The sequence below is a fragment of the Sprattus sprattus genome, assembly GCF_963457725.1.
Source record: "Sprattus sprattus genome assembly, chromosome: 5".
Classification (NCBI taxonomy): Eukaryota; Metazoa; Chordata; class Actinopteri; order Clupeiformes; family Clupeidae; genus Sprattus; species Sprattus sprattus.
Window position 1 is genome coordinate 39,100,380 of NC_137924.1, and position 25,987 is coordinate 39,126,366.

The following is a 25,987-nucleotide window of genomic DNA, read 5'->3' on the forward strand; positions in this document are numbered from 1 at the left end:
ACTTTACAGTAACAAAGTGCCAATGCTTTCTTCCCACAGCGCATGTATCCCTGTGTCTCTAAACAGAATGAAGCCTACACCTAATGGAAGTGCGTTGACTGTTGGTAGCAGATGTGTGTGTGTGTGTGTGTGTGTGTGTGTGTGTGTGTGTGTGTGTGTGTGTGTGTGTGTGTGTGTGTGTGTGTGTGTGTGTGTGTGAGTGTTTATGTTTATGCCTGAAGCCCAAGACAAGTCTGTGGTGCCTGGAGGCTTTAGTGTGGTAATAGACTGGAACCGTTTTGGGTCTCGGGGGTTTAGCTGTTATAAGGGGAATCAGAGAGCAGCTGAAGCTCAAGCTGTTTAGTGCCATTTAATGTTGCACTTCCACGTGGCAGTAAAATGCCGAAGATGGAGGTTTTGTCCTTGATTCGTCCCTGCTGGTAGTTTGAACTGTTAGAGGATGGATTTATGGAGGTTATGTGGCTAATGGCTTCTGCTTATTCTTCCTTTTTTTTTCTCACGTCCAGTCGGATAGCAACACCAGCTTCCTGAGAGCGGCGAGGGCGGGGAACATCGACAAGGTGCTGGAGTACCTGAAAGGGGGTGTGGACATCGGTACCTGCAACCAGGTAAGAGGTCGCACAAACACACACACACACACACATTAAAACACATAAAAACATTTCATTCATTCAAACACATATAATTCAATGTTCACATCCACCCAGACAGCCCAGACCAAGTCTGAGCACACACTCTCTACTCCACACTAACAGGTATACACAAACGACACAAACGCACGTAAACCCAACCATGGTCTTACACCCACCTTCTCATGCTGGTGAGTGATCATCCTCTGGCCTCCTTGTCCTGCATTCTTAGTGGTTGTTCAATAACCCATCACGCTCAGGGAATCTGGGCATGCTCACCATCCTCACACTAATCAATCTAAAGTGACAGGGGTGACCTTCCCACCCCTCCCCCCTCACAGTCATCAGGTACTGGAATAAAGAAAACCGGCTTGTTATGGTCCATCTGATACGCACATACCTGAACACACGGCCTAGTTCAGCAGCCAACATGTGTAGAGAGCTCTGCCCTCTGTGTTATTCAGAGGGCGATACCAGTGATAGGGTTTAGAGATGGGAGCTGTGTGTTGGATGCTACCTGGCTAGCTGTCAGCTAATCGTGAGTCAGCACTGGTGTTGGAGCCCCATTATATGGCGTAAATGTCACAGTCATGCTCAGCAGTATTCATTATCTGGCTCCTCCCAGGGAAGATTTAAGAGCTAATTCGTCCGACCGTGAAAGACCTCCCGTACCTCGCCGCATCAAGCCAACAAATCAGTGAAAAGGGAATAGGTCAAGAGAGAGGGGTACGCAGCCAGCCTTCACTGACTCCAAGTGTCCTTTTTGTGGAACTGTTCTCCATTGGGAATCCATGAGAGGCTTTTCTGCTTTGCCGAGCTGCAGATTTTTATAACTTCTTTGCTATGCAAATGAAGACTGAAATAGCCTGTATGATTTTGAAAAGACAAAGAGACGAGGAGGAGTATTTTGTGTCAGTTTGGGTACCCATAGTGCTGTTGCTATGGGGGATTGGAATAGAAGCTGTTACTGTCATGTGATCATGTGCGCGATCATACACCTTTTTTCTTGTCGTTCATTATTTGGGCAACATCATGTTATTCACGTCAATAAACACACATCAATCTCAGTTAGTGTGGCTATTCGTTTGTTGTTTGTGGGATGAAGCAGACTGATATCATAGACCAGCTGTCAGGCTGGAATGAGTCTGACCTGAGAATGAACTCGGGAGTATACAAACTCAGAAGAACCACAAGTCCCACAACTTTTGACTGCACCTCCTCGCACCCTAACACACTTCCTGAAATCAAGCCAGCGCTGATTCGACTACACAGTCCGTGGCCCTCTGAGAGTCACTGATGAATTGTTAAGCAGCAGGAAACCTTTTCTGGTAGCTCACAGCTGCTGGAGCTTCTTCTGCTGTCGGCCCCATTATATTCAGTAAACACATTCCTTCATCTGGTGCACTGTGTGCTGCAAAAGCATTAATCCTCCCTGGAACCTCAGGGGTCAGTGTAATGAGGTTATCCCTTATTTCCATTGGGTTGTTTATTTGTTCATGTTTTTAAGAGTGATAAATTACATTAGGTTCTGCTCTTGCATAGTATCTCTCAGTGTAGTACTGCTTGAAATGTCTGTTGGTAGACAGTATGGTGTGTGTAATATATGAGTTAGCGTTAAACCTGGTCTTTAAAAAAAAAATACTTCAATTTTAATCTGTTATCTTATACTCAGACTTTACATTAGTGAATAGTGAAACAATGATGAGAGTTCATTACGTGCTCTTGTGGGAACATGAGAATGCTTTCAGGTAAATAAGGCTCATTATCGCTTTAGGCCCCGTTTCCCTTGGCTTCTTCTGCTTAAAAAAATCCCAAAGCCCTGCCTTTCATTCTATACCCGGCCTCCAGACGTCATTTAGAGTCAGTTGTAGTCTGGGGTGGCTTTCCACCTCTTAAGTTCCCTCCTTGGTTTTCGCGGTAGGTCCTGTGCCTTGGGTCGGTTGCTTTTCTCAGATCTGTCTCATTACCCCCATTAGCGGGGGTCTCTGAAAGCTGATCGCTCCTAAAAACCCTCACCCTGGCAACGGTTCCTACGTCCTGACCCTACAAACAGTGGTCACAGGGGGTGGGTGGGTGGGTGGTCGGGTTGCAGGGTGTTGGGTATCTACTCCACGCCTCCTGGGTGCTTGGGCCAAAGACACCACTGCCGTTTTTTTCATGGTGACTGGTTTTGTGGTTGGCTCAAATTTGAGGACGGTCTCCTGTATGCCAGTTTTTCTTGAAATATGTGGGTGGAGATTTTTGTGCTGCCAAGTGAGGTATAACCACACTAGCCCCAGTCTTGTCTTGTCTTGTCAGGACCAGGCTAGATAATGTGAGGCCCAGTTCATATGATGTGCCTTAATTCGGCTCTCACCGTCAAAAGAACTAAATGTAGATAACTGTAGATTCATAAGATATCGTTTGGGTGTGGAACCGATCTATCATCGTCAGAAGAATTGAATATATATGGGAAATGAACATAGTGGCACGGACCAGGACATAAACAATCCCAGCCAATCAACACAGTGCTTCAGGAGCATGGAAGGGAGGGGTGTTATTTCCCTGGTTGGGCTCAAGTATCAACAACCTTTCACAAAACCGAAACCGTATCGTGGCCTGCATATTGAGGTTACTGCCAGTGTACTGAGACGGTATGATGGCAGGCATGGCTAAGATCTTAAGGTATAGAGAGGGTATAGGGTAAGAGAGGTTAAAGTCACTTTTTCTATGGGGAAGCCACTCTTCTGAAAATGTATTAGCCAGTATGGAAGGTGCCCTTATTTTTCACAAACTGGAATTTTGAATTGTGTCTTGAAAATGTTTGCACCTTGGAATCTCCTAGCTATTTTTCTCCATTTTTCATTCTTTATGGTAATGTTGACCTAGTTGTATGATGACCCAGTCTAATTATGCAAATACCTCATGTAGATAAGTTAAATCAGTCATCTTCTCCGATGACCTTTATCACACTGGCTTAATTTTATCCACAGAGTTGCTCTACCTTCTCCAGTGTTTTTCATTGGAGGCACACGTCATCTCACCCTTGACCCACTATAAATGACTCTTTGACTTGCCTTCCTTTTGAGCTTCAGATATGCCGATGGCTCCAGGGATGCATTGAGGAAAACAACAGTGGTTTGGTCCTTTATAAAAATGTGACATTCTGTTTCACCAATTACAGGTGTTTTGACTTTCATTTTGTCCTTGGCCAATACAATATGAAGGCATTTGGCTGCAAAGTTGTGTTGAAAAAAAAATTGATATATGATAAATAACCAGATAGAGTGTTGACACCCTAGTGGTTTTATTTTGTCTATTTGGGCTGTAAAGTAGCAGGAATATTTTTCAGTTCAGTGTGGGTGCACTGTGAAAACTCCCAACACACCTTATGTGTATAGAAGATTTACGACCGAATTCCAGTGACCATGAAAACTCACTTGTTGCCAGGCAATTGCTCTCCACACCTGACAGTCCTTTCACAGTCAATCACAGAGTGTTCAACCAGCCAAACCACCCGAGCACACATATGAGGGCAGCTTCCCCAAGACACCAGTTAAAATACATTTTTTATTTTATGTTTTTGCTCTTCACTAATAGAGCAATGGCATACATTAGGCATGACTGGTGGCTGTCTTGCTGTTGTAGTGTCCTGTTCCCAGTCATTTATCTTCGCTATGACTGCTGTTTAAAGTTCTTTATTGCTGCATTAATGTGCAATCAAAACATGTCACAAGAAAATGATGAATTTCTCACACATAATTCCACATGTGAATTGAGTTGTCATGTGATTCATGTGACCAAAAAATTGCTTGCATTTTCAATTCCCTGAACTTATTTAAAACAAATTACTACTGATGTGACAAGAGAGTTTCAAATCTTTGAATAATGGATGTGATTATGTATGAAATTGCCTATCAGGTTCCCCTTTTAGACACCTGCTCGATCCACGTGGCAAGGAAAGCTTGTTGAAGAGCATTTGCATCGCCTACGAACAAGATGTCTGCCATGTCGTGCCGGCTTAGGCAGTATAAATAAAGAGAAGAACATTAAAGGAAATCACATTTCTTTAATTATCCCACTGAGTAATGCAATAACTGTGTGGTGAGGAGGGAGAGAGTAGGCGTGTTTGTGTGTCTGTGTGCGTGTGCGTGTGCGTGTGCGTGTGCGTGTGCGTGTGCGTGTGCGTGTGCGTGTGCGTGTGCGTGTGCGTGTGTGTTGTTGCTATGCATTGTGGGCATATGTAGGACAGGATGGGGGTGTACGACAAAGATGGATGACACCCTGTGGAATCCTGTGACAAACCATAACCTTGATTCTCAGAGAAAAATAGATAGAAAGAAAGGAAGGAAGGAGGGAAGGGAAAAAAGAGTGGAAGGTGGCTAAGATGTCTTGATGGACGTGAGGGAATGAGAGAGAGATGAACACAAATCAGTTTATTCTCCGCCTCAGTACAGCACAAGTGTTGGCTGCTGTTGCATCAGCGTGAAGCTGTAGTTCTTGTGGCCTGACCTGCTCGTGTGATCACAGCAATGTAGTATGATGGGCTTTTGCATGTAGGTGAAGCCAAGGCTTCTAATAACTATAGTGAGCTTTTTCCAAAAGGGCACCTTTATTGTTACCTTGTTAAAAAAAATCAGATCCAACTAATGGAAGTCAAAACTATGGAAATGAATCAAATAACGGCTCATGTCAACAAACTGAATGATGCGCTATTGAAACATAATTTAAAACATGTAGCTGTACGTGTGCTTTATTTCATTAAGAGTGATCATGTGGATTCTCTATGGCATAGCTTTCATCCCAGTGAGCCAGGAGGCCATGACGCAATCGGAAGATGAGCACAAAAAAGGAATTTGTTATTCTTGTACATGAAACATCTTTTGTCAAAACCACATGATTTGCATTTCACTTAGAAAGAAACAAGCTCCAGAAACAGACATGCTCGTAATGTCAGTTAAGGTCATCGCCTCAAATCACTGTAAACCCATATGCACAGTTACTCACACACCCTCCCAGCAATGATGATTAGGATAGAGGGATTTGCTAAATATATACACTATATCCAAAAATATGTACAAGCTGCATATAAGAGAATCATAGAAGAAATCTGATACAAAATAAAATCGTCTGACGTACATACCTCTATCAGGTCAGGTCACTCTACCCATCTTCCCTTGTGTCAGCATTACCACTTCAGGTCTGTCCGTGATGAGTGATATTGAATGTGTTCCCTTTAGTTCTTCTGGAAGGGAGAAGATTGAATAGATTCATCTTCTGCAATCCGCAGCAATGAGAAAGACCTGGAGAGACCTTACAGAAGGAGCATTCTGTGGAACAACAGGATAGTCTCGCTGTGTGGGAAATTGGAGGAAATTAGATATTGACTGAATGGGTTGGAGGGGGGAGGGGAGAGGGGGTTGTTTTGTGGGAAGACAAATGCACCTTAGTTGAGAAGTTAGGGAATTGGAGTTGCCTTGGCAAAGGCTTCTCAGGGCCGAGACCATCTGATTAGATTACCCCAGCAGTTCTGTTATTTGGACTTCTTTGTATTGGTTAATCTCGGGGGGAAAGGAGTCTTTGGGAGAAGAGAGTCATGCAGTATAGCATCCACACAGTGACATTTTATTGTTTTACCGTAACATTTTGCGTAACACACAGCTTGTTACATTCTGAACATTAGGTACATTGTAACATTGTAATGATCAATATATTACATCTAATTAATTGTTCTGTGTTAAACGTTTGTTGTACAGTTAGGTTTTATAATGTCAGACTAAACTATACTAGACATTTATAATTATGTTGTGACGTGTAATTCAATACTGGAAGACTGCCTTAATCAAAGACCACCATCAGCACAGTGTTTTAAAGAAAAGGGATATGAAACTCTATATGAGATCAGACCCACATGATTCATGGCGAGGTGGACACTTTCACAAAAATAGATTATATGAGGCACAAGTAACCCTTGCATCAGGTTGTCACACACGATAGTCAAGTGCCTGCCCTGTTTCTTTTTTTCTCTTTGAAAATTTCCAGCCACTACTTGCAGCTCTGTTTTGGAGGTCTGCTTAGATAAATGTGACATAAAAATATGTGCACTATGCCTAACTTCTCTCAGTCGTTTGGCGTGGATCACAGCTAGCCATATTTCAGTTGTAATCTGCTAAACCAGATTAAATAACACAAATGACACAACCGGCAAGGTGCTGGTCAGCCCTGATCAGGTGTATTTGGGCAAGAGAAGCAGCCACCAGCAAAATCCATCAAATGTCTTAATCCCAGCTGTAATCCCACTCAAGTGACACTGGAAAAAGTAATCTTCATTTCGCTCACTGGGCTTTTTGCGATCAGTTCATTGCCATTACATGGGAAAAAAACACCCTCTTTCTTCTTAGGATGGGATTAGCAGCTCAGTCAGCCAGCAGTGGAGTACAGCAGAGCTCCACACTTCCTGGAGTGTGTTTCGTGTGATGGTGCCGGGGACACATCCAGATTATCTTTTTTTTGGCTCAATTATTCTTCACTCAAGATCCCAAGTGGTGATTAATATCCTCTGAAACAAAATTGCCAGTGAAGAGGTGGAAGGGTGTTACCAGCTAAGGGCATATACTTACAGACAATAGACAAAGTAATGAAGTTCAAAATAAATTGGTTCAGGTGTTCAAAGGGGACAAATGCTATTTGCCGTTTGAATCCTTGGATTTAATGCGATAATTGTAAAATATCAAGTCTTATGACTGAACCCCAAATATATGATGTGCTCTCCTGCTCTATCAAATTCTGCTGCTCTGATGCACTTGAGGAATATTCTGTCTACACTCCCGACAGCAGTAAACCAAAACATGAAGCTTGAAATGAAGATATCTGTCTACTCAGTCCAGCTTTAGTGACGCCCCCTGTCCAGCGCCTCAGGGCCAGGTGGCGTGCGGCCCAGCGGGGCTTATTAATATCACTGCATAATTAATCTTGTGGATACTGGCCCTTTTCCCTGACAGCATGACACAGGGCAACTCCCACCCTCCGCCATTGCTTTGATATTTTGAGCCGTCCACTTGAACCACTTGTGTGTGTGTGTGTGTGTGAGTGTGTGTGTGTTGCGAGGAGTAAAGGTGCGTCACACGCCACAGATTATGGACCCTGAGGTACACCACTCTGACCTCCGCTGAACTGCTGTGTTTTATATCTCTTTTTTTTTCTCTTGCTCTTTTACTGTGTTCCCCCATTTTGAGCTGTTGGTCGAGGCTTTGAAAGTTTGGGTGAGAGACTGACGCCTCGTTCTTATGTCCTTCCTTTGCAGAATGGGCTCAACGCGCTTCACTTGGCGGCCAAAGAGGGACATGTGGACCTGGTCCAGGAGCTCCTGGAGAGGGGCGCTAGTGTGGACTCAGCCACCAAGGTAGGTCACCTCTGCTCTGGCCATGGCCGAACGCGTTGATCTGGACACCCTAAGCGCCAATAGGGAGACGCTACGGGGGTTGGTTTGAGTGGGTACCAGTTACCAAGGGAAGCGGGTAGTTTCAGAGCTCAGTGTAGGCCAGACATGCCAGTCTGAGAGATTGCTGAGAACTGGGTTTGTTTGGATCTTAGTCATGGAGTAACTTCTGCAACTATCTTTCATGACCTTGTTGAGGCATAGGGTGCATTATGTTTTACATAATATATAATATGAATCAGATTACTCTACATTGTTCATATATAATATTAATCAGAGTACTCTACATTGTTATACATTCCAATGTATTGATGTCTTACCACATAGACAACTCCAAGCTGAATTTTAGATAATCCATAAGTATTACTACAGTGGCACAGTCTCCGTCATAACCTTTTGAGTGCATCAGAGGACACTAAGTTGCCAAGCCAATGTAGGGCAATGGAACTCCTGTCCAAGCGGTGTTTTTATACCCAGTGGTAAAGCTTATCGCTCAGGTTCCCTCACACACTCTCAAAATGCCAGCGCTATTACCCTTTAACATGACACCCATCTCACATGACTGGGCTTTAGCGTTGACAGAGCAAAAGCAGTAGCTACTAAGGGCACACTTGTCCAACATTGTGTCTAGCCTCTGCATATGCTGTGAATACCACAGGATGGGAATTAGCAAAATTCGGTTTTTATTTTTCAAAAGGTTTTCAAAAGGTTAGCAACTGTTGTGTAATGCTGTGAGTATTAACTGTGGACATGGAATAAAATCTGATGCATTCGACATGGGTGACCCCAAATAGCATTTTAGACATTTCACTACCGATACCATCTAATAATATTTTTACAACTATGTTTACAATCATTTACTTAAGGGTTCAAGTGTCTTTGTATGGTTTCTTCCTCACTTAGACAGCTAGGCCTAGTTTCCCGAACGCTAAAAAGGACTTGAAATCGGTCGTAAGAGGGATATTGCAGAGCGGTTTCCCGACGCCGCACTTACGGCAATGATGAGTCTATGATGTCGCCAAAATCCACGTAGGCCGTTAAGATACGTCGTTATCGGGAAACGAGGCCCTGCCCTTTAATGTAATAACTAGTTTGCAAAACCATCCCATCCTCAATAGTATGCCATTGAACCAGAGCTAATGGATTTTGTTAGCTGTGTAATTACCTAAATCGTAACTGACACAATACTGTAATCAAGCATTCATTAATAGGATACTTGGTAAGAGCCTGAGTCTGCCTTGAGTAGGTGATTATCAGCCATTATCGCCTGGTGTGCCTTTGTGTTTTTCGGCTTCATTATGAACAAAATTATATTTTAAATGAAAAGAGGTTTTTGAGTTCCTGACAGCGATCGTCGTGGTTCAGTCTGTGGGTGTTCAGTGTGTGTGTGAGGGGGCAGATAAGCCTCTCTTTGGAGGGCTCTGCTTCAAAGTACCAGCACAGCAGATCTCAGTGACTCAGCAAAAACAATGAGGAATCCTACACAGCAGCCAGTGCTGTTGTCCTTTCTTAGAGGAGCTGGAGAGGTGCTGTGTGCTTTTGTAAAGGTGTGTGTGTGTGTGTGTGTGTGTGTGTGTGTGTGTGTGTGTGTGTGTGTGTGTGTGTGTGTGTGTGTGTGTGTGTGTGTGTGTGTGTGTGTGTGTGTGTGTGTGTGTGTGTGTGTGTGTGTGTGTGTGTGTGTGTGTGTGTGTCTCTACCAGGGGTGGGCTTGGCTTTGAAGTTGTTTGTGGGTGTACAGGTGTGCTTGAATGGTGTCATGGCTGACCTTTCCTTGTGCGCCTCTCTATGGAAAATTAAAGGTTCTACTTTGCACATTACAGATGATCCCTTGGTGATGCTATAAAGCTATGGCTCAGCACTTATTCTGTGGGCAGCTTGCAGATTCTCTGCTTGTTTGATCTGGCATTAGAACACAAACTTGAAAACTTTTAAGGAAACAAAACATGATTATTTCTAAATAATGTATTACTGTATAGTGATTACAGTGACAGTAGGATTACTGGTGATAACTGAGGCCTGATGGGACATTGTGTTTCTGTGCTGTGCAGAAAGGGAACACAGCTCTCCACATCGCCTCTCTAGCGGGGCAGATCGAGGTGGTGAAGATCCTGGTGAAGCGCGGAGCTGATATCAACTCCCAGTCACAGGTGAGTCTGCTTTCCTGCATTTCAATTGTCTCTGTTCAGCCACAGACATTAAGACAATGCAATTTCTACACTCGACAGCAAATGTTCAGTCAGTATTTATTATCTGAGTACTGAGTTTAGCAAATAAAATTGAGGTTGCTGATGCTGATGTGAGGGATGTAATTGACTGAAAGAGTGCCTGACCACAAGGAATTGATTTATTTTGTGTGTGTGTGTGTGTGTGTGTGTTTGGTGTGCATTTCCCCTCCGCAGAATGGCTTCACTCCACTGTACATGGCCTCCCAGGAGAACCATCTGGAAGTGGTCCGATACCTGCTGGAGACTGGAGGGAACCAGAGCACAGCCACAGAGGTCAGGGAGTGTGTGCGCGTGTGTGTCCGGTGTGTGTGTGTGTGTGTGTGCGCGTGTGTGTGTGTGTGTCCAGTGTGTGTGCGCGCGTGTGTGCGTGTGTGTGTGTGTGCGTGTGTGTGTGTGTGTGTGTGTGTGTGTGTGCGTGTGTGTCCCTCCTCCCCCCCATATTCTGTGCATAGGCTATTGAGTAAATTCATATGCGTCAGTGTCTCTGTTTATCTCTGCTGATGTAGTCTTTTTTTACATCCACCTACCCACTGTTATTACACGGCTCATTTGGCACCACCTCCACCCCACACAGACACACACACACACACACACACACACACACACACACACACACACACACACACACACACACACACACACACACAGACAGACAGACAGACAGACACACACACAGACACACACACACACACACACACACACACACACACACACACACACACACACACACACACACACACACACACACACACACACACACACACACACACACAGACACACACACACACACAGACACACACAGACATCCCAAATTAACCTTTGCGTCTCCTTTGCAGGACGGCTTCACGCCTCTGGCCATTGCCCTGCAGCAGGGCCACAACCAGGTGGTCTCCCTCCTCTTGGAACACGACACAAAGGGCAAAGTGCGCCTGCCCGCCCTCCACATCGCCGCCCGCAAGGACGACACCAAGTCTGCTGCCCTCCTCCTCCAGAACGACCACAATGCAGACGTCCAGTCCAAGGTAGCGATCGCAGTGGGGTGGGGGTTGGATTGACTGGGAGAGATTGACAGGGGAAAGGAAAGGGTAGGGAGATGGAGGGAGGGGGAATGTGTGAGGTGGAGGGAGGGAATATGAGATGGAAGCAGAAGCCCCTGAAGACATGTAAAGAATGTAATGTTAGAGAGAGGGGGGTTTTGGATGTGGAAGAAAAGACCTGCCTGAAGGCTTAAGCATGTGTTTGTTGAGGGTAAAACCAAAATCACATTTTTTGACCTGCACATTTGCCCACGTTTCACCTTTCTCTGCATGAGTCTGTGGGTGCATTGTGTGACACTTTTGGAAAGTGCTGCCCATTTAAGTTGAAGAACCCCTTGATCTCAATGATGTTCTGCCCTCTGGTTTGTGATGTCCCTCGGGCTACAAGTGCTGTAGATACCTTAATGTGGCCTCTTTGTATACGTACCCCACCGTCGCTGTTGTCTTGTTATGTCTTGTCATGTCGTGTCTCTGTGTCTTTGTGCATCTTTCTCCCTCTTTCTCTTTTTCTCTCTGTCTTTCTCTTATTCTCTCTGTCTTTCTCTTCCCCAGTCTGAGTGTACCTGTCTCCTGTGTGCCCATCCGGACGCTATCCGGGTCTCTCTCTCTTTTGTTTTGCCTGTCTGTTTACTATCCGCCTCTACATTAGCCTCTTGTTGTTGCTAGCGCCCCCTGCTTTAACTTGATGTATCCTGCGGGGCACGGCATGGACTGGTACTCTCAAGTGGTATCGAGGCAAATCCCAGCATGCACCCTGGATTCTAGAATTGAGATATAGGGATTGGGTGGAGGGGCAGTAAGGATGAGAGTGGAAGTGATGTCACTATAGAGGCATGAGTTCATTAGTTCAAGTTCATTATGTTGGTGTGTGTTGTTCTGTGTTTTAACCTATGGTTAAAAGTGATAGCCATTATATGAATGCAACAAAAGCTTTTACATTAAGAATTACTGTACACCAAAAAAAAAAAAAAAAGATAAGATATGTGTTGGAGAAGTTAATGAGGTCATTTGCTTCTCCTCACAAATCTGTCCCCCTGTGGTGATATCACCAGTGTTTAAACTGCATGATTAAGGTGACTGTGTGTGTGTGAGAAAGAGAGAGAGATAATGCGAGTTTGTGTGTGTTTGAGAGAGAGAATGAGTTTGTGTGTGTGTGTAAGAGAAAGATAGAGAATGTGTGTGTGTGTGTGTGTGTGTGTGTGTGTGTTCAAGAAGACACATGTGCCAGTAGTAGAGCATAACACACTTCTCTTTCCCTCCTTCATTTCCCCCTCTCCCTCCCCCCGCTCACAACAGATGATGGTCAATAGGACTACTGAGGTATAGACATTTTTCTCTGGCTCTCCAGTTCGTTCATCAGAACATCAGTGAATCCTTTCGTTGTGTCGTCTCGTTCTCTCTTCCTCTTCCTATGATTTCCTCTGGGCATTGGCGTGCCGTGACATCCACATTAGTATAAGCACGTGTCATCCACATTAGCTAGCACTGCATGGACAAGCCAATGAGCCTGTGTCGTAGTCTCCTGCCTTTCTCAAACGAGATCTGAACTGCCGTTCAGACTTTCCTTTGGGGAGGGTTTTTATTTCACGTGGCCATGCATGACGAGGCAGGAGCATCATATCACCCAAGTGCCTTTATTTTCCTTTACCTGTGCTGTCCGTCTCTCTGCAATTTTTACCCTTTCTTATCTTTTTTTTTCTATTTCTGACCGTGTTTGTGAAGCTCAGGTTTATATTAGCCTAGGAGATTTGTCTGCGAGCATCCTGACTGGCAGGCTGTTTATTTCCAGTTGATACTCAGTGTCACTTCATGTTCTTAGTCTCTGTTAGTGACCTTCAGGGGTCGATGGAAGTTCAGAGAGTTGCGAGGAAGTAGTGCCGACACGGAATAAATGGGAAGATTACCAAGGCGTTTTGTGTTACACCATCCAAAAAAGGCCTTAGAATCATGTAATAAGGAGATTAAAGATTCATACTTCCTCTGTTAAAGCTTTTCTGATGGGTCAGAAAAGAAAGATCCAATTTACATAACCTTCTGCAGACATCCATTTTACATAATATCTCACTTACCATCTGACCTAGTCATTTCTCAACGGATTGATAGCAGTGGCAGTGACTTTAAATTGAATCTATTGCCTTGGCAAGTCTACCATAACAAGAGGCGGTTAGCAGCCGAAAGTTCCAGTGAATGGAGTTTTTTTTCATAAAATGGCTAAAAATATTCTCCTCAGAGGTCTACAGAACAGTTTGTACAGTAAATCAGAAATAGTACAGAAAGCATGTCCACTTCGGTAAGGTGCTAGAAAGAGATTAGCTGAAAGCCTTCTAAGTGTATTTTGTTTTGTTCGCCTGCATTTCAGTTTTTTCTATGCCTCACTATGCCTGAGCATGTCCTGTTGCATGCCACCCATCACTACACACACACTGCTATATAACCAATGCAATTAGATTGACAATGCTCTTACAAGAACTGCAGTACTGTTGGTTGAGGTAGCAGCCATCATATTAACATGCTGTACAGTGACGCTGTTATCAGCATTGAAATGATTTTGGGCAAAAGTGTATGTGCATGTCGATAAGCTAACTTGCCATGGCTAACTTTTTACATAATAATAAGCATGCCTGTGCATAAAAAAAACTATTGATTCAAGATTTGTTTTGAAATATGCTGCTTTATTGGTCATCTGATAACTTGTAGGGAATGTCTGCTTTAGCATGGCAACACCTGAAAGATTTATTCCTGCTCCCCATCAGCTTTAAATGTGTATTTTTGTAGTCATCACCTAGTCGATATTCTCTTCACATTTCTGTAAATAATGTTTTCACATTAAATCGGACCCTGACTTTCAGAACGGAAAGGTAAGACAAGAACTCTGCATATTAAAACTGCTCTGTGGTCACTCCTCTTACTCTGACTTGATAACTGATATGGCATCCGGTGGCATAGTGCATCTTGTGGGGTTGATTTACTGGTAATTTATTCGTCATTCTTTCACGTATAATTTTTGTTTGTTTTTTCCTATAATTTTTACATCATTTGAAATCATACATTGTCAATGTAGATGTTTTGTAAACTAGTCCTGTATATACCCTGTATATAGATGTTGACAATGAGTCCATTTCCTGTGTTTGTATTTATGTTTTTAGTTCATCAATTTTTATGTTTTAGATGAAGAAAAAATTATTTGTATTGTTTGCATGATGGTGTGTGGGCCCTCAGGGAGAGTGTGTATGTGAGTGTGTGTTGTGTGTGAGATACTGCTTTTTCTTTTTTTAAAGAAAGAAAGAAAGAAAATGTCTTTTATGTCTTCTGGAGTTTGTGACATCCATCATTTTAAGAATGTTTCTCTTTTTTTTCCCTTTTCTTTTCTCTTTCCATTTTCGTTCATGTTTCTTTTCTTATGATCTGTCATGCTTTAACGTGATTGCTGCATGCTGACTTAAGGCAAAATAAGGTCCCAGGTGGACTAATGGGGACATTGGCAACAGGTCCCTCCAATAATGCTGGTCTAGAATCTGTTTTTGTGGGGTTTACCAGATAGCTACTACTTCTGTATCCAATAAACATTGGGGTAGTCTGTAACGTAATACTCTACATCAGCATTTTTTGGGGAGACCTTGCTAAGATTAGTTGAAGGGTGGCCTGAATGGCTGTTGATTATTAACGAAGGTCCTCTCTTCTGTGTGCTTGTGATGTTTGTACGTGTGTGTACGTGTGTGTGTGTCATGTCGTCTTGTTCCCTTGCATTCCAGAGTGGTTTCACGCCCCTACACATCGCTGCTCACTATGGCAACGTAAACGTGGCAACACTGCTGCTTAACCGAGGGGCAGCTGTGGACTTCACAGCCAGGGTGAGTATTTCATTAGGGGATTAGGATACTTTACTTTATTTTAAGTATTTTTCAAAAAATTCACAAATGAGTTATAAAAAAATGTACAAATATTCTGCACACAACTCTTATTTACATAACACTGCAATGTCACTTTCAACTTTTAACCGCTTTATGAGTAGGGTAGAATACATGCCTGAGGAAACACAAAGAACTCTTTAAAACTGATCTTCTTTGAAATGAGATCACAAAGAGTGCACTTAAATGATGCTAAAACACCATTAGATATGAAATATATACTTCTCACACACACACACACACGCACACAAAACCACAATCAGTTAAGGACAGAAGTGTTTTCTGAGGAGAGCCAGCCCATTCTTCTTCCCCTCTTGCCTTTTGCCACCAGTGTGTGTGTGTGTGTGAGTGTGAGTGTGTGTGTGTGTGTGTGTGTGTGTGTGTGTGTGTGTGTGTGTGTGTGTGTGTGTGTGTGTGTGTGTGTGTGTGTGTGTGTGTGTGTGTGTGTGTGTGTGTGTGTGTGTGTGTGTGTGTGTGTTTGAGGCTCTACAGCCCACCCAAGTTAAATGCTATAGTCCTTCTTGTGCCTGGCACTTGCCACCAGAGAGAGGGAGATTGACGACCGTTTATCCAAGCCAGAAAGGATCCGTGAAGGTCACTGACCTGTCCATAGCTCCCTGTAAACTTTCATCAGGATGTGATAAGAAGCTGACATAAATAGGCTCGAACCCTCTCAGTCTTTCGCCTGTGTTCTGTTTCTTTTTTAATTCGTTTTTTTTTTGTGCGGTCCCCACAGAACACACACTGCTCATCCACCAATGCAATTACAGTAACTATGCTCTTATAAAACTGCAGTGCTTTTATAGAAAAGGGCCACCATATTATCCTTAAATAGAATATGCTGTACATAATTGTTTTAAAATGCTATTGAATGACGCTGTTTTCAGCATTTACATTTTACTGGGCATAAGTGTATGTGCATGGTGATAAGCTAACCATATTAAGACTTTTACATTACAGTTATATCCTTCAAGATAATTGTTTTAAATTGGCGTTGAATGACGCTTCTATCAGCACTGGAACGATATTGACATCAACCTCTTTCTTTGTGTGGTCCCCACAGAACGGCATCACCCCTCTGCATGTGGCCTCCAAGCGTGGGAACACCAACATGGTCCGCCTGCTGCTGGACAGAGGGGCCCAGATCGACGCCAAAACACGAGTGAGACCCTTCATCTCTCTCTTCATCTTTCTCTTCATCTCTCACTCTTCATCTCTCTCTTCATTTCTCTCTTCATCTCTCTCTTCATCTCTCTCTTCATTTCTCTCTTCGTCTCCCTCTTCATCTCTCTTTTCATCTCTCTCATCATCTCTCTCATCATCTCTCTCTTCATCTCTCTCTTCATCGCTCTCTGCCACACTGCACACACTCCTGTCATGGCACTCACCTCAGCCAGCGGCATCCTACTGTGCATTTAACTTTTGCACGCCATGAGTTTGCGTCTGAATAGTTCATTATGTGTGTATACAGGTGCCGTTAGCATATAGGTAGATTAACTACAGGCAGTAGGCAGTAATGCTTGTATTCACCACAGGCATGACATTAGAAGCAAAGTTCTTTACATATTTCATTAATTTAATTAGACACCCTCACTTTCTATTGCATAAAGCAGAGTAGGAGTCCGTAGTGAGGTAGTTCATATGTTTGTTCATGTCTTTAACTGTTCAGCCCATTAACCATCAAACCACCATCAAACATGTATCATGGGAGAGTATTTTCCCTGGTGAAATTGGCAGACAAATTCTATAGAAAGAGGCAGTAGCTCACATCAATCAATTCATACCATGACACTGTCTGTGTGTAATGCAGTGATGGGTGGACTGACATATTAGACTCTCAGAGGGTCTCAGCATTTGGGATGCATTCTCAAGGTTCCATGCCACATTATCGCACTCTGTGCCACATCAGCAACTGTGTGTAAAGTGCTCCAGGGATATTTAGAGATTTGCAAAGCAAGAGGGTCATTTGAGGGAACGTGTGCTAGAGATAGATAGCCTCTTAGTGCACTGCAGGACAGGGTGTGTGTGTCTTTGTGCTGCTGTCACATTTCCCTGAGGCCAGCGTCACTTCTGAAAAAGCTCAGCACAGCAGCTCTAATGAGGCAACATCTGCACAGGTTGGCAGATATCATACAGGCACACATGTAAGAGCCTCCAACTCCCTATCAGTGAACCAACCACAACAGCCACAACAACAACAGCAACAGCAACAGCAGATGCAGCACTAACAATAGCAGTAACAGCAGTAGCAGTCAGTTCAGGCAGAAGGGCATTTGCTTAGCCTAAGCCAGTCTATTTCAGTATAGTGTGCTGTGGGGGAGGAGGGGGGGTGGGTGAGGACAGAAACCTGTGGGGTGAATGCTCTCATCCAAGGTCACTGCGCACCGTGTGTTTGTGTGTTTGTAGGTGCGTATGTAGGGGTTGGTGTCTGTGTGTGTGTGTGAGAGGGTTTCTGAGTCCATATGAGCAAGTCATGCATGTGATGTGTGCATGTGTTTTATTTGTACCTGTCTGTGTATCTATACTGTGCACAGGAGGACAGGCAGTAACAGGCTAGCTGTTTTGTCAGATCAGCCCAGATGCCCTTTGCTGGCACACGTTCATTAGTACCACTGATGCACACGGACACACGTATGATGTGTCTATGCTGTGATGTGTTCTTGTGGTTCATGACCTCTCTGACCTCTGACCCTTCTGTGTGACATCCACAGGATGGGCTGACCCCTCTGCACTGTGCGGCGAGGAGCGGGCACGATACAGCTGTGGAGCTGCTTCTGGAGAGAGGAGCGCCCATGCTGGCCCGCACCAAGGTACACACACACAGACACACACACACACACACACACACACACAGACACACAGACTCACACACAGACTCACACACACACACACACACACACACACACACACACACACACATACACAGACTTATTTTATACTCATATTTACATAAAAGTCTTTCACAAAAACATATCAAAATATATACGCGTGCAAACTCACTGCCAGAAATGTCTTAGCTCATAGTTAAAATGCATAGATGAGTGTTCATTCTTACAGCAACTTATGCAATTCAGGTCCCTGTAGGATACAAATTCTATACATTTTTTTATGAGGAAGCTGCTGTAATAAATCTTTTTTTTTCTCACTGTCTCTTGTTCTACCTATCTTTCCCCCCCGTCTCTCTCTCTCTCTCTCTCTCTCTCTCTTTATGTCTCCTTCTCCACTCCCCAACACACACACACCCACACACACACAGAACGGGCTGTCCCCACTGCATATGTCAGCGCAGGGCGACCACGTGGAGTGCGTCAAGCACCTGCTGCAGCACAAGGCGCCGGTTGATGATGTCACGCTGGACTACCTGACAGCGCTGCACGTGGCGGCCCACTGCGGCCACTACAGGGTCACCAAGCTGCTGCTGGACAAGAGGGCCAACCCCAACGCCCGGGCACTGGTAACACAACCCTACGCCATCTGTCAGAGAGCCAAAGGAAATGCTATGCTAATGCAGCATCCCAAAGAATTATGCGTTGAGTCGATACTATGGCTGTGTCAGTACACCAGTACTGCTGTGTTACCACACTGAGTCATGATCAATGTATTACCTGATGACTTTAATGGGTAGCTATTGCATTAGAAATCCCTAAGTCACAGGTACCAGTAAGTGTTCTAATGATGTTTTGCTTTGATGCTAGTTTCTCACGTCTGTGTTTCACCTGACAGAATGGCTTCACCCCACTGCATATCGCCTGTAAGAAGAATCGGGTCAAGGTGATGGAGCTGCTGGTGAAGTACGGAGCCTCCATCCAGGCCATTACTGAGGTGAGACGCCTGAGGACGTGGGTGACAGAAGATGACAGGACTTCTTCGTGTTTTTCCTTTTTCTCAGGAATGACTTGGCTTTTCTGAATGTTTTTTTCTTTTTCTTTCTTGCTTTCTCTTTTTCCCTTGCTCTTTTTCCCTGCAGTCGGGCCTCACACCTATCCACGTAGCGGCTTTCATGGGCCACCTGAACATTGTCCTCCTGCTGCTCCAGAGCGGAGCGTCTCCTGACGTCAGCAACATTGTGAGTGGAACACGCTCCTTCCTCCTTCATCTCAACTTCAATCTCACTTCAGATGCGTGTGTCTCACATGTTTACATGTAGCCCTGCATATTCTCACTTGGGCCTTTGTGTGTGTGTATCTGTGTCCGGTGTTCTGTATGTGTGTGTGTGTGTTTGTGTTTGTGTGTAGCGTGGTGAGACAGCCCTACACATGGCGGCACGAGCCGGACAGGTGGAAGTGGTCCGCTGTCTGTTGAGGAATGGAGCTATGGTGGACGCAAGAGCAAGGGTAAGGCTGACCTTTGAACTCTGAACCTTGAACTTTGCTCTATTTTGAGGAGGTAGGAAAGACATAGGTGAACAAGCTCTGGATGGTTTATTTTATGATACAGCAATCATGTCCGATTGTCAAAAGTGCAATAGTTTTTGTGCAGTATATCATAACAACAGTAAAGATAGTATCTCAGAGCATGATATGAGAGGTAGATACTGATCTTTGAAGCTGGCAGAGAGCAAGTTTGTACAGATGGGTTTTAAATGCCTGAGTATTGGAATAGTACTAAAATGAGAGGTCACATACTAACAGTTAGGTAAAACATGAAAGCAGCCCCATAATGTATCAGCACTATCAGTTATGATACGAGCATCTTCGTATCCTTTTGAATCCTTCTCTGACAGCAATGTAAATGTATCATCATAGATAAGATGGAATTTATAACACTTTTGATCAACTATTAACTACAGACGGAGGACAATTCGTAGTACAGTGTTGGGCTGCCAAGAGCTGCCAGAACAGCTTCAGTGCGCCTTGGCATTGATTTGACAACTCCCTGGAACACCATTCTTCCAAAAGATAAACCCACATTTGGTGTTTTGATGATGGTAGTGGAGAGCACTTTCATCAGTCATTGGTCCAAAGTCCCCTGTAGGAGTTCAATTGGTTTGAAATTGAATCCCCTCACTTCAGGGGTCACCCATGTCTTCATACATGTCTGTACTGTTCTCTTGGTGTACAGACATGCTCTCACAGAATATGGTGGAGGATGTCTTATCTAACAATATAACTATTTTTCCACATCTTTGTAGCCTATGGTTTTTGCACAACTGAACTGTCAGATGTGCATTTATCTTTTTAATGAGAGGTTTATGCACTGCAATCCGACTATAATATCCCTCTCTATGTAATTGTCGAGGTGAATGTCCTTGCTGAGACATTGACATCATCAGTCCCCTGGGGAAGAGTCGCTCTTCAGTTTTTACTCACATATCGCACTAATGCACCAGCATCATGGGCCTAAATTGTGAGCTGTGTAGACCACAGTTTCCGACCCTATTTGCTGATGACTTTCCCATAGATCTAAATTGCGTCACATTAGTCACACTAGCCAGTCTAGCAGTCTTTGTGACCGAAGCTCCTGCCATCCATGCCCCAACAATGAACTCTCTTAGATCTTTTCCTTGTTCCACCCTGATTTAAAATCATAAGCTGGGCCTTTTCAGCATTTTTATACAGGCCAGAGAGCATGGTTGGAAATTAATTCCCTAATTGTGCCATGCTTTTCACCTGTAGAAGTATCTAATTTTGTGTCACGTCCCTTCACTCATTTGTTAAGGTTTTTTCCTAAAATGTGTCACTTCAGAGAACTCACATGAAATCTCACAAAAAACTCACATGAAATCCGAATAGACCTCAGAATGTAGCTTTACACTGTCGGTACCTTTCTCTCTCAGCCTTCCGGTTGTTTATAATTTGATTTCATCCAGCAGTTGTTTATGGGTCTGTCTAAATCCTATTACTCCGATAACAAATAATGATGTGTTTATCATCATCTGTCATCTTTGACCTCATTATTTGCACAATTCTAGTCGGACCAGAGTCCGAGTTATAAAAATTGAAATTGCAATTATGATTATTGCATCGTAAAATGTCAGGTCAAACCATGGTTTAAATGTCAAGACCATTCAATCGCGAGATGGCACGACTGACACAAGATTCAGCAATATCGACACAGGTGTCAGAACACAAACAGTAGTTTACACTATAACAGCTGAACACATCACTTCTGACAAGCCATATGACCACTTAACCTACCTGACAGGTCCTATGACCCTATAACATATCGTATGATCAAGTAAAAGCTCACACTAACGGCCATATTACAAGAGGCCTGTTGGACCGATGGGTGTTGGACCCACATCCTCTACCCCCTCTGCAGGAGGACCAGACCCCCCTCCACATTGCCTCTCGGCTGGGGAAGACGGAGATTGTGCAGCTCCTGCTGCAGCACATGGCCCACCCAGACGCGGCTACCAACAACGGCTACACCCCGCTGCACATCGCCGCCCGGGAGGGACACATGGAAGTAGCGTCAGTGCTTCTGGAGGCCGGGGCGTCGCACTCGCTTGCCACTAAGGTGAGGTTACACACGCAGATTGATCTACTAAATGGATTGGGATAAATCACAATGCTTCTCTTCTACTCTCTTCTCCCTCTGTGGCTTTCCCCTCTTCCTCTGTCTCTCTCTTGTGCCCTCTCTCTCACCCTCTCTTCAATGAAAAATCTCCAACATGAACTCCCGACATCCACACAACTAGGATAGACATAATTCTTGCTTGCTACACTTCTTGTTGGAGGGATATCTGGCCCTCCTGTACATTTTATAGTAGCAGTACATCCATCGTTAAGCAAGTCTACTTCACCAGTTTATTAAGTAAATTATTTAAAACCTCAGACAGTTGACCTGTGTGAAATGCTGAGAATATCAGAGTAATCATAAAAATGCCTAGACAATCGTGAAAGATTAAATATTTACTTATAACACACAATAAATTATAATTTCTTTTCTCATCAATTATGTTGGCTGAATGAATTTGGAGAAACATAGACAGACAGGTTAAATGGTAAACTGTTAGACTGACTGGCAGACACCATTTTGATCCTTTCATTAATAACTTAGTGTTCAGAGACCCTGTACTGTTTGAGAAGGCGTGACAGCACACTCCTCCACACCCGTCTGGTCACGACAATTTTTCATAATCCAGTACCAGAGGATTTCCCTCCCCCTCCCCTATCCCCGCCCCAAGCTTGGCTGTAAACATGAGGATCATGTGACCAGGAGGGGGACACGCCTGTATCATCATGGTGATGTTACTCACCAGCTCCCTCTGCTGTTTGTCAAATTTTTCATTCAGATGTTTTAAAGCAGTGTGTGTAGGCCAGGCAAGTTTATTTATAAAGCACATTTCATACACAGTGGCAATTTAGTATTCTTTACATGGATATAAGCAAAAGGAATGTCCAAAGGAAAAACTAAAGCAAAACAATAAAATATAAAATTACAAAGATAAAAATAATTAAAAGACAGTTCACATACACATTTATTAGAACTCAGTCGTAGGTACGTGAAAAGATAAATACTACATTTGCTACATTTTGGCCACATCTACTGGCAGTTTGTTCTAGTTGCATGCAGCATAACATCTAAATGCAGCCTCACCATGTTTTGTGTGGACTGTGGGCTCTACTAACTGACCTGAGTCCATTAATCTTAGAGCCTTACTCAGTTTATATTCTTTAAACATGTCAGAGATATATTCTGGGCCCAAACTTTTTAGTGATTTATAGACTAGTAGCACAATTTACGCATCTTTTCTGTAACTAATTGGAAGGAGGAGTGGTGAATCGAACTAGCAACCTTCAGATTATTAAACGACTCCTCTACCCCCTGCACCACTGTTTACCAATTCTACTGCAATATGAACACCTTGGCTTTTTTCACCCATGCAGAAAGGGTTCACTCCTCTTCATGTGGCCTCAAAGTACGGAAGCCTGGATGTGGCACAGCTCCTGCTGCAGCGGCGTGCACCCCCTGACTCTTCTGGCAAAGTAAGGCTCAGATCACCCTAACCAACTTGAGAAACAGGATTCACATGGGTTTTTGAGTTGTGAGATTTTGGTCTGAATTGTGTTTTTCTTATTGCATAAGATTTGTCCTGTACTTGTATGCTACACTTGAATTGCATGACATTCATAATTTCTGATTTAGTACATGTGAATGGGGGAAAAGATATTTAAATAGCATGTTGATATTTTTATATTGAGGCGATGTTGACGGCAAGAGTACCGGTAAGCATAGTTTTAATTAAATGAACTAGTTTTTGATTAACGCGCTTCTTCTCAGTTATATCATTTATAGGGAGCATCATCATTTTTTAATAATTAAAAAACAGGGCAACCAATTTTTCTCCCTCTTTTAATAAGAAACCTTACAACTCCCCATGCGCTTGCATATTAATATGAATCATAACAATAACAACTTTCTCTCCCTAATCTGTGTGTTTTTTTGGTAACTGTTTAATCATCTGTGCGTTTCAGTGTGTGATTGTGTGTATATGTGTACACATGTGTGTGTTGTGTGAGTGTTTCTTAAGTTTAACCACTGCTTAAGCGTAACTAACAGCCAGTCTAATCCTGCACTCACCCTCATCCTTTCAGAACGGCCTCACCCCACTCCATGTCGCCGCGCATTATGATAACCAGAAGGTGGCGCTCCTGCTTTTGGACAAAGGGGCCTCTCCCCACGCTATGGCCAAGGTGAGACTCCCCTCCTCTGCCAGGGCGCCTCCTAAAGCAGAAGGAGGGAGAGGAGTGGAGAAGAACACAGACACTGCTCTCTCTCTCCCCCCCTTTTGTTTCTCTCTCTCTCTCTCAATCTCAACCTCTCAATATTGCTCTCTCTCTCTCTCCTTTTCTCTCTCTCTCTCTCTCTCTCAATCTCAACCTCTAAATCTCTGCCTCTCTCTCTCTCTCAATCTCTCTCTATTTTTCTCTCTCTCTTGTTCTCTAGCTCTCTCTTTAGCACTTCATTGCTTTATTTTTTTGATCTGGCATGTTCTATATTTACACTGTGTCCATCAGAGACTTTGGTGGTTTAATGATCACTGTGTGTGTGTTTATGTCTTCTGGTTCTGTCTGTCTTCAATCTGAAGATTTTTTGCCAAGACAACAGTTTCTTTTCCTGCCCCTTTTTCTTTGTTCTTTGCTGATGTCTTTATTATTTAATGTGTGTGTGTTAGGTTTATGTGTGCACTCATTAGTGGTAGTGTGTGTCCATCTGTGTGTATGTACATTTGTGTGTGTGTGTTTGTGTGTGTGTGTGTGTGTAAAAGTGTGTGTTTGAGTGTGTGTCTACTCACCGCTATCCTCTCGGTCCCCCCGCCCCCTCAGAATGGCTACACCCCCCTCCACATTGCCGCCAAGAAGAACCAGATGGAGATCGCCACCACGCTGCTGCAGTTCGGAGCCGAGACCAACATACTGACCAAGCAGGGCGTGACTCCGCTGCACCTGGCCTCTCAGGAGGGCCACAGCGACATGGCCGCCCTGCTCCTGGAGAAGGGAGCCCATGTCAACATGCCCACCAAGGTGAGGCACCAGGGAACGATCGCTGGTACTGATGAAATTTGGAGGACAAGGGTGTGTGTGTGTGTGCAGATGGTTGTAAACATGCCTGAATATTGGAATAGTTCTGGTGAAACAGGGGAGGTCACACACTAGCAGGTAGGTAGAGCTGCCAAACATGAGAACAGCATCAGAGTTTTTTCAGCTCTTGTCACTAGTTAGGTGGTCACCCAGCTTGATCAGATATTATCTTACAATATGAACACCTTCTGAGTTTATAGTTGGTGATGCTCTTTAGTTATGTTTGAGTCTAGGGTTTTGGCATCGGGAGAATATTATGAGGGAGGTTAGGGTTAATAGCCTCCTGAAAACATGGAGTTACCAGTGTGAGACTCTCTCCCGTATCTAGAATAAAGACTGATGCCTCTTTGGCTGGCCAGGTGCGAGTCTGCTTGGCCATAGCAGTGACGGAACCCTGTGAGCACCAGCGTACACTCATTTATCAAACAGACAGGCAGTGCATTAACCCAGCTGGATCACCACCTCAGTCCTCATTGATATCAGTCATTATGCACACCATAAAGAGTAGAGGGGATTAGAACCTGTCAGTGTGATTTGATTGGGTAGGACCCAGCCAATGACAGCTGGCCTCCCCCCTGCAGGTGGTTTTGTCGTGATAAGAGTGTGGGTATCTGGGGATGACTGATAGGTTCCCCAGTCCAGCCAACTTCAGTCTCTGTGATGATTGAAAATGAAACCTGTATTCATTTGAGACGAAAGGTTTTAGGTAGCCTGAGGGGCCTGAGGTGCTAGGAGAGGATTAGCAATGAAGGGGTCATAAAACTAGAAGATTGTCATTGATTTAAAGTAATTGAAAGTAAATGATCACATCCAAATGCAAATGCTCTCAAACACACACTCTCAAACACACACACTCTCAAACACACACACACACACACACACACACACACACACACACACACACACTACACACACACACACACACACTACACACACACACACATACACCACACACACACACACACACACACACACACGCGCGCACACACACACACACACACACAAACACACACACACACACACACAGTATTGGTTTTGATTGTGTTTTTTCACCTGCAGAGTGGACTTACCTCCCTGCATCTGGCTGCACAGGAAGACAAGGTTGCTGCGGGAGAGATTCTGGCCAAACATGAGGCCAGCCTTGACCAGCAAACCAAAGTAAGAGCAGTACACATAACAAAACCTTAAGTGATCCCCTGAATGATGGAGGAATATTGGACGTGTTCTGAATGTGATCTCTTCTC

The 25,987-nt window shown here is 44.0% G+C and overlaps 1 protein-coding gene across 1 annotated transcript in view; it reads left to right on the top strand.

Annotated features, from left to right (window-relative positions):
- The window catches only part of LOC308365401 (uncharacterized protein), a gene marked incomplete at its 5' end in the record, with an annotated part of 90,393 nt that overhangs the window by 23,522 nt on the left and 40,884 nt on the right, over positions 1-25,987 (top strand). Inside the window, 17 exons of the mRNA XM_080838811.1 lie at positions 507-608; positions 7,912-8,010; positions 10,095-10,193; positions 10,446-10,544; positions 11,108-11,293; positions 15,061-15,159; positions 16,280-16,378; positions 17,928-18,026; positions 18,473-18,670; positions 18,940-19,038; positions 19,184-19,282; positions 19,452-19,550; positions 21,478-21,675; positions 23,049-23,147; positions 23,757-23,855; positions 24,489-24,686; positions 25,803-25,901. Coding sequence (XP_080694937.1) covers positions 507-608; positions 7,912-8,010; positions 10,095-10,193; positions 10,446-10,544; positions 11,108-11,293; positions 15,061-15,159; positions 16,280-16,378; positions 17,928-18,026; positions 18,473-18,670; positions 18,940-19,038; positions 19,184-19,282; positions 19,452-19,550; positions 21,478-21,675; positions 23,049-23,147; positions 23,757-23,855; positions 24,489-24,686; positions 25,803-25,901 — 2,070 coding nt within the window. The remainder of the gene's footprint in view (positions 1-506; positions 609-7,911; positions 8,011-10,094; positions 10,194-10,445; positions 10,545-11,107; positions 11,294-15,060; positions 15,160-16,279; positions 16,379-17,927; positions 18,027-18,472; positions 18,671-18,939; positions 19,039-19,183; positions 19,283-19,451; positions 19,551-21,477; positions 21,676-23,048; positions 23,148-23,756; positions 23,856-24,488; positions 24,687-25,802; positions 25,902-25,987) is intronic.